Genomic DNA, 16,986 nt, shown 5'->3' on the forward strand with positions numbered 1-16,986 from the left:
TAAATGTAAATAAATTGAAACTTGTGGTTAAATTAATTAAACATATGGTTGCACTATCTTAAAACTATGTTTACACAGAACCGCTGATTACAATTTACAAACTAGAAATAAATAAACTGTCTATAAAAAATTATTCTAAATTCAATGTAAAAAAATTACTTTTATTAATGAAAATAAAAACTATTTTTATGTCTAAGTTGGACCAAATCAAATACTGTATATCAATAAAATTTAATTGAAATCGATTCATTGATATTGGAGATTAGTGTAAATGAACATTGTGACACGAGATTTATATTTATATATACTAATATAAATGATTATATTAGTATATATGTATATATTATTTACTATATACTGGTGGCGAGAGAAAAAGAAGAGACCTGGCCCGTGCCGGCGCACAGCTGTGTACTAGTGTGTTGCCGCGCGGTAATTTCAGGCGCTTCGCCCCACAGCCAACCCTGCGAATTGTTTATCCTAGCAATGGAGTTATTTGTTTTCAGTAATGTGGCATTCCTGCAGAGTGTGACTCATCTTAGACGCGCCCATTATTTCAGTCTGTCAGTGTTGCATCACGTGTTCTGAAGTATTGATTGAATTCAATAGACATTGTTGATTTGTTATTGTTGTTTTAATCTTTATTGTTGTTGCTGTTTTATTAGTATTTGTACTGTTATTTTTAATTAATTGTATTTAAAATGGAAAATGTTCGGAAACGTGGGGCGACAATTCATAGTAGAGAAAGGGAAGTTATAAGACGAGTGATAGAGATTTGTGATAAAGAAGCGAGTGACAAAAGTGTTAACAGTGCCTCTTGCAAAAGCAACAGAACGCAGAACGTGCTGCTAACTATTGCAAAGTTTCGAAACAATCAATAACAAGAATAAGAAAAGAAACAAAATCCACTCCTGCAGAAAAAACTGATGAGTCCTGGTAAAAAACGTCAAAGATGTGATCAATACAAAATTAAAATAGATGAGTTCGACAGGCGAGTAATTGTGAATGTCATTAGGGACTTTTATGCAGTAAAGAAAGTTGTGCCAACCTGTAAAAAACTTACCGGTTTTACGTGAAAAAATACATTTTGTATGGAGTGAGTGGGTTCTTCGACGTAAACTGAAAAACATGGGGTTCAGATGAAAGAAGTGTGGGTCGAAAAGAAAACTGGTTATTGAAAGGCCTAACATTGTCAACTGGAGATTCGAGTATCTGCGAAACATTAAGAAGTGCCGAGACAATAAGAAGAAGATATTTTACATGGATGAGACGTGAATTGACTCTAACTTAACGTTTCAAAGGTGTTGGCAAAGTCTTGAAGTGGATGGAGTATTGCCGGACATGAACGCAGCAAACCGCGTGATCGTTGTGGACATAGGATCTCAGGATGGCTTTTTGAAAAGTGGTTGCATCATCTATAAAGCTAACTGTTCCACGGGAGACTACCATGGACAGATGAATGGTGTGAACTTTGAAAAGTGGATAAAAGAGCATGTGCTGCCAAACCTACCTGATGACTCTGTTGTAGTGATTGATAACGCGCCTTATGACGGGGAACAGGTAGATAAAAAGCACCCAGTAAAAGGGCTACAAAACGCGTCATGATAGAGTGGCTGCAAAGACATGGTGAATCCTACGACGAAAAGGCGGCAAGAAAAGCAGTCTTGTATGAAGCGGTTCAAAGATTGAAGCCACCCAGAAAGATCTAAAAGATTGACAACTTGCTGAAACAAAAAGGTCATACTGTGTTGAGACTTCCACCCTACATGTGCGACCTCAACGCTATTGAGTTTGTCTGGGCTCAAGTGAAACAATACGTTCGACACAACAATGCTTCAGGTAAATAATTTGTAAAATATTTATATTTCTGTATTGCGTTTTATGTAAATCCAGTATATCACAGGTGCCGCATTTCTTATTTAACAAGGCATTCACTGTTGTGAATAATTTACAAAGCTGTCCTTATTTACGAACTCAAATTTTTTAAATAATATTTTTTTAAACACATATTATAAAGAATACCCTGTGCAAAGCCAGTTACAGCTGCTAGTATTTGATATACTGTATATTTAAACTTAGTGTTATGTCAAGAGTAGCCTATACAAAAGAACTCGTTGTTTTGAGGAATTTGTCTCATATTGGTGTAGTAGTGCTATGGGCCCAAGTGAACTGCACTGTTGTTGGACGAAAGAATAAAAATAATATTTACGTAAATTCAAAGTTGCAAATTTATTTGTAACAAGATTATTGTAATCATTACAATAAGACACTTAATTATACTTAGCAAAAACATTTTCTTAACGTAATTTTTTTAGGTAGTGTGTCCTTAACGAAACTATCAAATTTGGCGACAACGGCACTGGACTCAGTGACTCCTGCTAAGTGGAAAAATTATTGTGACCATGTGCAGCACATTGAACAGGAGTATTGGGAGAAGGACGGCATCACGGAAGACGCAATATATGAGTTCGTCATATGACTAGGCGAAGATGACGATCATAGTTCCAGCTCTGACAGTTCGGATGACCCTAGTGACCCTGAGTCTGATGAAGAATTAGCAGTACCATTGCCGATGGACACTGATACAAGCACAGAGAACAAAATGTTTTCTAAATGAATGTGAACACACTTGTTAACTTTAAATGTAAAATAATGGGTTGTTAATTTCAACATTACTAACAGTAAGTTTTTTATGTTATCTTCCTTATGTTAAAAAACCTTTACAAGAATCTTCATAAACTCCCAACTGAAACTAAAAGTATAAACCCTCTAAAAAAGCTAAAAATACTCCACCAAAATATTGACTCATTAATGAACAAGACAAACCAGCTTGACCACTTACTTCACACCACAAAACCTCATATTGTAGTCTTGACAGAGCATAGTCTAAAAGATTACCAACTTCTACATACCAAACTAAGAGATTACATATTAATTGGGGGGTTTTCCAGAAAGTTTTCGAGAAAAGGAGGAGTGGCCGTATACGCTCATGAATCACTTGGAAATGTAGTAGAAAGTAAAGACACAACCTCTGAAGAACTGATTTGTGAACAATATGCAGTCAATATTAAAGTGAAGCAGAAAACTGTATACCTTCTTGGCATCTACAGACCTCCAAGTTCGAACCTTGAAGATGCCCTGAATATAATCTCAAGTACCTTAGACAAAATACCTACATGGAAATGCCCTACCATCATCATGGGAGACATAAATATAGACATGCTGACACAAAACCAAAACAGAAACAAACTAGAAAATATGTTGAGCAGTCATAACATCGAAAGACTAGAGCTACCGCCAACTAGAGTCACCTCAATATCAGCCACATCTATTGACATGGTATGCTCTAACTTAAACTCTAAAGACATCAACGTAGATGTCATCACTACAGGACTGTCGGATCACAAAGCGCAAATCAGCACAATCAACGTCCAACCCCAGAACTTGAGACTCCCATCCTCAACACGTCGACAGTATAATCAGGAAAATCTCAATCAACTAAAAATTATACTGTCAAACGTAACCTGGTGTGACGTTTACAACAAAATAGAAGTTGATCAGGCCTATGACAGCTTTAATAATACTTTGATTTTAGCCTTGAATACAGCATGTCCTACCAAAAAATTAAGGTCAAAGAAAAAAAAGAAAATTTGGTGTAGTGATTGATGAGGATACACAAACACTAAAACACAACTACTTACAAGCACTGGACAGAATGCTACTTCATAGTTCAGAAGAAAATAAAACAGAAACAGCTGCTAGAAAAAGGGAATATGACTTAAAACTGAAGGAAAAGCGAAAAGAAATCACATCGAACTACATTCAAAACTGTGAAAACAAACAAAGAGCCCTTTGGGAGGTGATCAACTACGAAAGGTGTAAAAATACAAAAGATTCCATCAACCTTCAACTACTAGTCAAAAATGAACTGATTGAGGAGCCGCTTGAAATTGCTCAACACTTCAATCAACATTTTGTCTCAGTGGCGGAGAAAACTCTTACTGCTGCTGGCCAGATACAACAAAGGCCACAACTAAATGAGCTAGAAACTGACTATATTCCTGACTTGACTTTTCTACCAGTATCAGTCATCGAAGTAACAAACACCATATCTTCTTTTAAATCCAAACCGTCCTCTGGAATTGATGAAGTGTCCTCCATACTACTAAAACACTGTAAGGAAGAAATTGCACCTCCACTTACATTCATCATAAACCTATCTTTCACCCAAGGAATTTTTCCCAAAGCATTAAAACTAGCAAAAGTCTTTCCTAAACTCAAAAAGAATCCGAGCACCTCAATCGATAACTACCGCCCCATATCACTCCTATCAACAATATCCAAAGTAATTGAGAAAATTGTCCTTGTCAGACTCTTGAACCATCTGACAGTAAACAACATCATCACAAGCCAGCAACATGGATTCCTCAAAGGCAGATCAACAACTTCTGCCATAATAAATTTCACTGAGCTTGTGCTGAATGAAATGGAGGAAGGAACTGCCATCAGTGCATTTTTCCTGGATTTCAGTAGGGCGTTCGATTGCTTGGAGCATGATCTTATATTAGAAAAGATGAAGAACATGGGGATAAGAGGGATTTCTGGAAAGTGGATGTCAAATTATCTTAAAGGCAGATCACAAACAGTAGAGATAGCATATACATTAAACAATACAATTTATAAAACTAGATCACCACCACTTTTAATTGACAGAGGTGTTCCCCAAGGCTCAGTTCTTGGACCAATGCTTTTTATTCTGTTAACTAATGACCTCCCAAAATATCTACAAGAGTTCTGCCAAGTCATGATGTATGCTGATGACACAGCCTTGCTGGTGGCCGAGAAACAAATACCAGAACTTGAAATATCTTCCTTTGTAGCCCTGGACATGGCAAAGCAATACTGTCACCAAAACAATCTTATATTAAATGACCGCAAAACCCAACAACTGAACTTAGGAAGAGCAAGTGCAGTAATACATGGCTTGCCAGATATTGAATTGAAAAATGAAGCTAACTACCTAGGAATCATCATTGACAACAATCTAACCTGGACTCCACATGTAGACCAACTCTGCAGAAAGCTCAGCAGTAGCCTATATGTATTAAAAAGAATAACAAAAATGAGCAATCTGGACACAGCAAAAAACTGCGTATTTCTCACTCTTTGAAGCACATCTAAGATATGGATTAGTGGTATGGGGAAACTCTTCCATCGGGAATCTCCAACGGGTACTAATACTTCAAAAGAAAGCTGTGAGAACATTGGCAGGACTAGGCCCAAAGGCTACTTGCCGGCAAGCTTTTCAAAATCTTAAAATCTTGACTGTGATATCTCTGTTTGTGACTGAAGTGATCTGCTATGCTGTCTCACAGAACATTACAAGGCTGGGAGAAATGCACCATTACAACACCCGGAACGCCATGAACTATGCTCTGCCAATTCATCGTCTTGCTCTGTACAAGAGGAAGCCAAGCTATGCAGGACCTAAACTCTTCAATATTCTTCCAGACCATCTGAAAATAAACAGTGGACAGAAATGCTTCAAGAAGAAACTCCAAGAATGGTTTCTACAGAGGACATTTTACTCCCTTGAAGAATTTATAAACTGGAGGAACCATTAATCATAGTGCTTAAAATGGTTTATCCACTGTTTTCTACATTGCTGACTAATATCCTAAATTATTACCTTTACCTACTTGACGCCAATTCTGTAACTCTATGTACATGAATAAAGAAACTGTCTATTGTCTATTGTCTATTCCGAACATGCTTACCATTGGAGGATTAAACTGTGTTCTCTCGGTTTCATATTCAACAATTTACAACTTTAGCAAAATGTAATTATTTTCTTTTGACGTGGTATTTGTAAAGCTGTTAAAGCAAATTTTTTTTATCCAATTACAAATGTTCCTATTTTTTTTGCGTAAGAGGTTTTTTGTTTACTGTATATTCAATATTGTGTTAGTCAGTAAGGTATCAATGTTAAATTTTATATACATAAAAGTATTACATTTACATTATACATATATGAGCATTAGTAATTGTTATGTTAACAATAAAAAAATCTTCAATTTCAGCAATTCATTCCTTTAATTATTGTTTGTTTACAACCACTGTAGAGCCTAATTATTAGAATTTATTACAAACATAAATTTTGCTCAATTTTAATTGATCAAAACGGTACTGTCATTTAAATTATCTTATAAAACATAACAATTAGGCCGCAAATCAATCAAAACAGTGAAACAATAATGGAATTACGAAACAAGGCGCGGCAACATACTAGTAGTAGCGCCTGCAATTTTCAGATAGGCCAGAATCCAGGTATCTTCTTTTCTCTCGCCATCAGTAGATTACTCCACTATCAAAATATGTTTTATTCTAAAAGATATATACAAACAGTTTTTATTTGTCATATTATAAACAACTAGTTGTTATGAGTCGCTGGCCATTAACAACTTCACTTGACACCGATCATGTACCGACTTTAGGCCAGTCAGGATAGTAGAAGCAACTGTCCACCGCAGTCAATGTGTAAACTAGGATACATCTCAATCTACAGTATAAGTTGTTAACACCTTCAATGTTACACCGCTCATGTACCGCCAGTTTTATAAAGCAGACAGAGATCAGGACAACAGCCTAAAGGTTGGGACACACATAACCGCACCGCGCCCGACACGTCAGTCGGCCGTATGCTGGCCGTCATACGGTGAAAGAATTGCAGCGCAGTTTTCAACCTGCAAGTCCACACTTGTCCGCACCGACACCAGACCGTCGTGGCCGCACCGTGACCGATATGTTTAGTTTGAATTTTGACGGGCACGGTGCGGTCTACGAGCGGCATCATATGTTGTTTACTGTTGCGTTCTTCTTTTTAAAACTATTTAAGTACTCTACACGTTCTATTTTAGTGAATTATTTAGTATAGCCTACTAACTCTACATCCTGTGTTCATATACAAAATCATATTTATTATTAAAAGTATTACATTTTCTTACCTTAGAGTAAACTAGTCATCATTTCTTATTGTGCATATTTTCTTATTACAACAAATTTGAAAACCATGTTGTACATTAAGTGATTTTAAACAACTAAATTCGAATTATGAAAAATCTATAAACATTTTTCATTGATTAAAAAATAACAACCATGTAATTATTTGCGCGAAAATCTATTTTTGTTTGATGTATTGAAGTTACTTGATACATTTATTCGGGTATTTTGTAAGGGTCATATTTAGAATGTTTCTATGACATTTTTATTTTTTTATTCTTTTCACTTCATTAAAGTAAAAATAAAAATATTTTATTTACAATCAGATTTTCAAGCAAGAAAAACCCATGTTAAAAATAAATAATAATAATAAATAATTTATTTCCCCATAATAACAAACTGAATATTACAAATAAATATTATTGCCAGTGCTTACCCTAATAATAAATAATACTATGACATAACGTATTTACAATAGCAGTAAATAACAAATAAAAACAATGTTTTCTACTTACTTTATTTAAAATGTATGTACTTAGAGTAATAAAATATAAAAAGTAGGTTACATCCTTTTAGATTTTTCTTTCTTTTTTTTAAACTAATAATTAGGCCAATAGATTTACAAAATAAGGGAAATTTAGGTACCCCATAAGAGGCTATGCCTGTGTTGGGGATACTATATAGAAAAAGGGTAAAAAATAAAAATAGCGGAATCGAGCAAGAATGAAATGATAAAATGAGTTATTGTAGCTTATGTAGTAAATAATGTACTCTTACGTTTCAAAGTTTAAATTTAGTATAACTAGTGTGCTGTATTAAACAAAAAGAATTTATGCATGATTTACAATTCAAATATTAGGCTTTACACATGTAACATTAAATATTATATTATAAATAATTATTTTATAATGGTCTAACGTGTCTATTTAAATATTATTATAACTTAGCAGACAGGACTAACCATACACTAATGTATTATCTTAACCAAATACTCAATATCATTTTGACCGATCAACCATACTCTAATTTTTTTATAAAATATATTTATGTTTCTACTATTTTTGACTAATTCTGGCAATCAATTATTTGTCCTCGGAGCTATAAAAGAAAAACATTTTGTAAAATCTGTTTTTTTTGTAAGTTCTCTAGTATATATTTTACAAATATTTACTATGTTTTACAAATTATTATAAAAGGGCTTGCTTGCAACATGGCAAACTCTCTGGCATCACACTATAGCTCTTGGGGTTAATACAAAAAACACTAAATATACTGTTTATAGTGTATTTGACCGAAATTCATTGCAATGAAACACAATGAACAAGAATTATAGGGATAAAAAATATAACCAAGATAATGATATTTACAAATTTTACATACTAGCTGATTGTACAAAGCTTTACTGTGGCATTACAATGTTTCATGACCACAGCGATTAATAAAAATAACAACAATGATATTAACAATTTTCTCAAGCAATACTTAATCTTCCGAATATTTTTTAAGTATCTGTCACTTCGAATTCAAAAGAAACATGTTCTAGTACAGTGAGATTGTTGCGTTCGGACTGCATACGGACATGTGTGGCCTCACGGTAACCGAGCCGAGCCCACACCGACAATCTGCCGACTCACGTGTCGGGCACGGTGCGGTTATGTGTGTCCCAACCTTAATTAGTACCCCTTCTCAGACTCTTCAAGTGGTAGATGGAAGATTTGAGAGGACAATAGGATTTTAATACTCTTAACTAGTCATTTGTCTAAACACTAATTTAAGTTTAATATTTTATAGAATGCATGTTCATAAAATAGTGTTGTCATGAGTTTGCACATATAAGGGTAGTCGCCATCTTGCAACCCTTTATTGGTTAAGAGTGTAAAATTTAAAGGTGGAGATCTTATATTGTGTAAATATAGTCTTATTAACAATTTTACTCTATATTATACAACACTGCACAGTCCAACATAAAAAATGTATGCATATAACAAATTTATTTGTGTATAACTAAACTTCAGAGTGTTATGAAGACAGCAATACTGAACAGTTGACCGATTGAGTATAAAAAATATCTGTTATGAATTTCTAAAAGAACACTTGTAAAACATGAAATAGTGCTCTCCTACTACAGAAATAGCCAGATTTAGGGCTTAGAGAGATTGATAAAGATGAAGAACAGGTAGAACACAGATAACTATTTCCCAGTACTCGATGTGGAGGAGGAATGGGCTAGCGGATCAATCATCATCTCAGAATGGTACAAAACAGGAAATGATCATACTCATGCGACCTAACGGTCAGAGTGTGCATTACTGATATATGGACAACCTTAAAATGTTGAATATGCCAAAAAAGTTCCATCAACATACAAATATTTCTTAAACTTCTTTTTTCTATCTGCAAACATTCAAAAACTTATTGCTGGGCACTTGTTGCAAACCTTTATACAAGGTGTTTAAAATATCTGTAAACACCTTAATATGTTTTAAAACAGGAGATAAAATTTGCTGACTTTGTACAATTTTATACAGCTACAATAAATACCTACTTTTTATGCAATAAACCTCTCAAGCCTACATTAGTGAACAACCTGTGGGGAGTGTGTTGGAATTCTTAAATGCATGCCTAGGTCAATATAGGAATTTTGTAATAAGCTTTATTCATTATAAAATGGCTGTTATTAAAATAAGACCAATATTGAACCTTTTTAAAACCTTCATGCTGTAAAGGATACATTATTAGGAATCTCTCTATCTGAAAATACATAGAATTACTCAATACCTAGCGAGATTTTAAAAGTTTTGATTTTTCATTTTGATTATAAAAAAGAATATATTGGGTGCTTCCAGACACTTTACACACCTTATATAGCAGTGAAACTTTAAATTCTAGTTATTTTTACAGTTTGATTTTCTTTTAAATACCAATGCTCATTTCTAAATTGTTGTTCATTAATTAACTTTTAAAATGCACAATTTATGTAATATACAAATAGGCCTATGGTACCTTAACTTGATACTCACAATAAGTGTTAAGTTCTCTCAATAAGTCCTCAGGTGACTCGTATTCTTTTGAAACTAAAGCTTGAGCAGAACTTTGGTTAACCTGAGACTTTTGGGTTGCAGATATTAATTTTGCCACCGATGTCTTCTTCCTTACTTGTTTAGTTCTTGGCATTATCTGAAAAATAAGCATGTTTTAGATCTGTTGAACAGATTAATAATATTTATAACATTGTTCCTAATGTAATTTCCACTCTTATCATTAATTTTTTTACATCTACTGACTGCAGTATAGTAAGAGGCCACCACTGCAATCATATTAGGGTAACAAATTATCAATTAGAAATACTTAAATTATCAAATACAAAAACATTTTAATTACAGTTATTTACAATTAATGTTTATCAGCTCTTTTTAATGTATTAAATAACAATATTGTCCCAAATTAATTAAAACAAAGTATAATCACTTGTATGGCCGCTAGTATATGCGTTGTGTCACAGACATTTATCCTTAAAAACAGTAAAAAGTAACTAATTTTAAACGGTTTTGTTTGTTACATTTTATACATACACATAACATAGATAGTTCTTATTCATCAATAAATTATTAATCTTTTAGATATTTTAAAACAGCTGAATTATATTATAATTTAAAATATATATATAACCTAATTCGTGTCAACATTTTTGTTTCTATAGTTTATTGTGGTGGTAGCCTCTTATTATACTGCAGCCCATGTACTTTTTTTTATATAACTACAATGAGCTATCAGCACACTAACTGGCTAGGCATAGGCAGCTGTTGCAAAAATCAGCTGATCTTTCTCATGACCCTAATTTGTTTGAGATCACGTTATATTTTGAACGGAATGCCCAGACCCATCCTGGGTGATATTGGAGTGACAGTGTTCATTCCAGTACAAAACAAAGTTAAAGGAAATTAATTTATTCCTTTTTAATTGGTCATCATATTTTTTTCAAAGTGGATAATAAACTCGAGAAATTGAAAAATTTAGGAATCAATAACATCCATCTAAGATGGTTTGAAACATATCTTTCCAATAGAAAACAGTATGTTGAGATATCTCACATAGAAAATAACAAATTACAAAAATTTCAATCTAACATCCAAATAGTAAGAAATGGAGTACCTCAAGGGTCTATTTTGGGTCCTTTATTATTTATTTGTTACATAAGGGAAATGCCAAAGTGCCTTAGTATTCTTGAAAATAACAAAAACAAGCTCTGTTTATTTGCAGATGACTCAAACTTAATCATTTCTGCCAAAACAGAAGCTGAATTAGAAATAACGGTGTATTTGGAACTTTCAAAATTACAAACATTTTTCATTGACAACAAATTAGTTCTAAATACGGAGAAAACTAACTTTATTTCTTTCAGTACCAAACAAAGTAGAAAACACTCAAGTCCCAATATCTTATTAAATGATTCCTGTTTGGGTCAAGTTCGCAATACAAAATTTCTAGGACTAATCATAGACAACAACCTTAGCTGGGATTTGCATATTGAACAGGTGATAAATCGTATCAATTCTGGAATATATGCTATTAAAAGACTGTCTTATTTATGCAGCTTATCAGCTTTAAAGATGGTCTTTCATGCCCACATTCAATCCCATATTGCATATGGAATAGGTGTGTATGGAGGAACCACAAATCAAAATTTTAATAAAATTCTTATTTTGCAAAAAAAAAAAGCGCTGCGAATAATGTTAAAAATTGATAAGGAAGAATCAGTTAAAAATCATTTCACTGAACTAAATATTTTAACAGTGCATAGCCTTTACATTTTAGAATGTGTGATGTATGTTAAGACTCATCAGTCCAGTTTCAAGAGTCACTGTGAAAATCATACATATAACACTAGAAATAAGAAGGAATTAGTATTACCTAAGCATAATTTGGAGTATTATAAAAAAAAAACTTCTTATGCTGGAATAAAATTTTTAAAATCAATTCCAAAAATAATATCAAGTGTTCGAGACATAAAGAAGTTCAAATCAATGTTAAAAAAGTATTTAATTCAAAAGGCATTTTATTCATTTGAAGAATTTTATACAATATTATGATTTTACTCATAACTATTATAGTAACTTATTTTTAGTGACGCTATTTATTGTACTCATGTGCAAAATATAAATAAAGATATTAAATAAAAAAAAAAAAAAAAAGAAGTATGAGTTCGATGTGTAACCATGTGTTATTTTTAAATTGAGAAAAGCTATTTTTATATGATGGGAAGCTACAACATGGTATGTAAAAAGTACACATCACATTTTTTTATATATAGTTTTGCTTATTTATTAAACTTATTTATGATTAACAGCGTGTGCTGTTGACCAGAGGAATTACTGTTACCCATTCTTTCAACAGAGCAGTTTGTAACTGCCCATAGATCCCATCCATAGAAAGAACTAACCAGTTCAAGTAACAAAACTAAATTAATTTTATTATTTCAAAACAAAACAAACAAATACAAAACAAATCTATAGAATCTACTTAACTGGAAGTCTAGAATTAAAAATACCAGTTTTCATGAAAAAAATGAACTTAATTTCAAAGGCTAAATGGAAAAAAAATAAATCTATAAATGACCGTACCTCAAAAACGTAGGTGCAGATTTTGATAAAACTTTCTATACACATTTAATACATGGTCTACTGTATTATATTATTCCTCATTCTTAGGTCACGCTATTTTCAGAGATGTATTGAATTTATATGTCAAATACTGAAAAACGAAATCTAAGGATGGCCGTACCTCAAATACGTACAAGCCAATTTTGATAAAAGTTTTGGTACTTTCTGATTAAACGAAGGCTATCTATTTAAAGCACACTACGGCTGATGTGAATAGGCGATTTAGGTTTACTAACCTAACCGTTAGTATTTATTGTGCAACTGCCCACCCAAAGTTGCTAAATCCCGTTTATTATCGGTAGCCTCCATTTAATCAGAAAATACCAAAGTTTCTATATACACATTTGAGATACAGTCCACTATATACAATATAAGCCTCATTCTTAGGCCACACCTTTTTTCGGAGATATGTCGATTTTACATGTCAAATACTGGAAAAAAATATGGATGGCCATACCTCAAAAACGTACGAGCATGTATTGAATGTGTACAGAGAGTTTTATCAAGCACGGCTTTTAAGTTTTGGAGGTACGGCCATCCATAGATTGGTTTTGTCAGCGCATAGCCTGTAAATTTTGTGTGGTTCCGAAAATAGGTGCAGCCAAAGAATAAGGCATGTATTGTAGTATAGTAGACAATGTATTGAATGTGTATATCGTTTTATCAAAATCGGCTCGTACGTTTTTGAGATACGGCCATCCTTATGTTTTTCCACTATTTGACATGTAAAATCGATATAACTCCGAAAATAGGCATGGCCTAAGAATGAGGCTTATATTGTAGTATATTACAGTGTATATCAAGTTTTATTCAAATCAAAACATTGGTACATTTTTGAGGTACGGTCATCCATAGATTGCCTTTGTCAGCACATAGCCTGTAAATCGGTGGCTCCGAAAATAGGCGCTGCCTAAGAATGAGGCTTATATTGTAGTATGGTAGGCTGTGTCTCAAATGTGTATATAAAGTTTTATCAAAATCAGCTTGGACGTTTTTTGAGGTACGGGACCATCTATAGGGTTTCTTAGAACTTGTCTTGGTTAATGAGTACAGTCCTGAAAATGGCCACTATAAATGGTGATTATTATCATAAAAGTAGTCTTTGTTAATTTAAAATCTCTATTTGTAGTATTTATCTTCATCTTTATTGAAAAAAACACTCAAAACTTGTTTTTATTCTTGATCAAACTCCGCCACCCAAAATGCGAGTGCCTCCAGCCATCTTAAATAATCATGTGATGCCGCGCGGCCTGCCGTAATCGGGATTCTAGAGAAAGGTAAGATAACAGCGACAACAATACCGACCACAATACCTGGAAATGCTTGTAAGTTTGTAATTTTGTAATTAAAGAGTTGTTTTTTCGTTCTATCATGTTTGTTTCTATAAATTTATATTTTTGTGTTATTCATACTGGTGTGGTCGGTATAATCCCAAAGTACCTATTGTTAATGTGGTTTTTGAAATCTAACTTACTGTCTACAACTCAGGGTTGCTACAGGAGTCCAATAATGAAATTCCCTGACTTTTCCCTGATTTCCAGACCAAATTTTTCATTTTTCCCTGACTTTTTTGACGCAATCCCCAGGATTTTTGGCAATTAATGGGTGGAAAAAAAGCGGGTGTTGAGGCTAACAGGGTGGCAAATATAAAAAAGCAAAAAATAAAGTGCGTTGTCTGCAGGCTTGGACTCAGCGCGGCGGCAGTAAGTTTATTTCTGTAAAGGGATTTTATATTTTTCCCTGACCAACGTCGAAATTCCCTGACTTTTCCCTGATTTCCAGTCCTGTTTTTTTTTCCCTGACTTTTCCCTGATTTCCCTGACCTGTAGCATCCCTGCAACTACACCTAATAGTTTGATGTAGCTTACCACAGGAACCTGCTGATCATCAATGGTTATTTGTCTTTGAATGTTAATGTTCCTTTTTCGTGAAATTATTATTACCTTACTTTTCAATGCGTTGAACACCAAGTGGAGTTTGGTAAAATCGTTGCATACATTGTTGAGTGTCTCCTGTATAATGGATTGAGTTGTCTCGATATGCTTACCTGATGCATATATCATAATATCATCAGCAAACTGCAGAGATTTGACGTTATTTGGAATAAGAGAGTTAATGTGTGCTATGTATAGAGCAAATAATAAAGGGCTCAACACACTTCCCTGTGGTAATCCTCTATTAGTGTGTCTAGTTATGTTGAACTTAGAACTAACTAATGTTAACTGTCTATAAATTAACCATGAGTTAATATATTTAATGAATTTAGTTGGAACATTGTAAAATTTAAGTTTACCTATTAATTCCGGTACTTGGACTAAGTCATATGCATCAGGATAAATCTAAGGAAGTTGCAATAGTTGTTTCATTGTATGTTAATGATGTATAAATGTCAGCAATAAAGTTTATTAAATAATTGTTACAGCCTCTTCCTTTCCTAAACCCATATTGGGTGTTTAACATGGGTAACATGGTTGATTTTTCAATGAACCATTCTAGCCTATTTTTGACCATAGTATTGAATATTTTTAATATACATGGTATCAATGCTATAAGTTAGGTCTGTATGAACTTTCTAACAATTTATCTTTTTCTGGTTTTAATAAGGCTATTATTCTAAATTTTTTCCACTTACTTGGTATATCTATGTTCCCGTTCCATATATTATTATGTATATTAAGCATACATAACCGTGCATTCTCTGGTAGGTGACGTAGCATGCTGTAAGATATACCATCTAAACCTGGAGTGGTATCCTTACTTTTACTGTCTATGGCTATATTTAACTCTTTAATGCTATAGTTATTTTCTATAGTTGAGCCTACTATATTGTTACAATAAATGTTAGTTGGAATATTAATCTCACATTCCATAGGCACTTGATCTGGTATTATGTGACATATGAATTTTTCGCATAATTTATTTATTTATTTCCACGGCAATCGCCACTTTTACAATACCATTTCATAGTAAAATAACATAACAATATAGAATAAGAGTGCAACAAACGAATACAACAACTGATACAGTTGGATAACAAAAACTTGATAACGACTAAATTAATAGATAACAATACTTCAATAACAACAACAGGTAACCATTTGACAATATAACAAGAAAAGTTTGGAGATTCAAGATGCACTGAGAGTCAAGCAAAACAGGGTTGATTAAACAAGATCAACAAGAACAGGTACATGAAATAATCAATAAACTATACAATACAACAACAATTCGAACAATTTAAATGCAAAGACTATAATATATAACAAAGTACTACTAAAAAAGGTATAGTTGAAACAGAAATTATAGAGTGCCATATACTAATTTGATGATTTCTTCTCGAAATCTAGCAGGGCTGGTGGCGAAGAAGTCAACAAGATGTCCCATCTCATTTCCGCTGCGTAGAAGTCGAGGTATCGTACTCTGTTGTTGGTAGGTCGTTGAATAGTACAGTCTTGCAAAGGTGTCTCGCAGTCTCGTATGCCCAGGAACATGGAAGTAGATTTTGTTGAGTAGTTGAGGGCAATCTATGCTTCCGATGACGATCTTGTGGAGAAAGATAAGATCATGTATCTTTCTACGAGCCTCAAGAGGAGCAAGGCCATGCTGTAGTTGATAACCAGCAATTGGAACATTCATGTAGTGGTGGCCATCTCTGAACCCAGCTGTTCTGACAAGACGATGCTGAACTCTTTCAAGTTGCGTTTTGAGTCCTTCTTGGGAAGGTAACCAGATGGAAGAGTTGTATTCCAGGAGAGGACGCGCTTTGTAGAGGATCAGCAGGGCGTCTACTGAAAGATTACGAGTAGAGCGGAAGATAAATCCAAGAGTTGAGTTTGCTCTATTACAGATGTATTGGATGTGCTCAGCAGGGTGTAGAGTTGGTGTCGTGATGACGCCAAGGTCCTTTGTTTTATCTACTCGGTGAAGAACGGTGTTGTAAAGAGAGTAGTTGAAGAGACAGGGTGTAAAAGATCTTGAAAAGGTCATCACAGCGCATTTAGAAATATTAAGGTCCATAGCGTTCATAAGGCACCATTTTTCGATATGGAAAAGTGCTGATTGAAGCAGTTGGTGATCAGTAAAAGAGTTTATTTCTATGAAAATTTTTGCATCATCAGCAAACAGTAGCAGCTCAACTCCAAGGCAGTGGTCGATATCATTTATAAAGAGGTTAAACAGATGAGGCCCGAGGAGAGATCCCTGGGGAACCCCTGACAAAGCACTTAATGACCGAGAAATAGCGCCTCCACATCTAACCTTGAGTGTACGATCTCTGAGATAGGAATGAAGGAACGTCAAAAGAGAGTTTGAGAATCCCATGGCATCAAGT

The 16,986-nt window shown here is 33.8% G+C and overlaps 1 protein-coding gene across 1 annotated transcript; it reads left to right on the forward strand.

Moving 5' to 3' along the window:
- Positions 1 to 2,709: 2,709 nt before the first annotated feature.
- On the forward strand, positions 2,710 to 3,305 carry LOC124373401 (the record flags this gene model as incomplete). The annotated part of the gene is given in 1 exon segment (XM_046831769.1): positions 2,710 to 3,305. A coding segment is annotated over 1 exon segment (52 nt), but the record flags the coding sequence as incomplete, so codon positions are not given.
- Positions 3,306 to 16,986: the final 13,681 nt, after the last annotated feature.

Source organism: Homalodisca vitripennis, unplaced genomic scaffold (genome assembly GCF_021130785.1).
Source record: "Homalodisca vitripennis isolate AUS2020 unplaced genomic scaffold, UT_GWSS_2.1 ScUCBcl_5462;HRSCAF=12187, whole genome shotgun sequence".
Classification (NCBI taxonomy): domain Eukaryota; kingdom Metazoa; phylum Arthropoda; class Insecta; order Hemiptera; family Cicadellidae; genus Homalodisca; species Homalodisca vitripennis.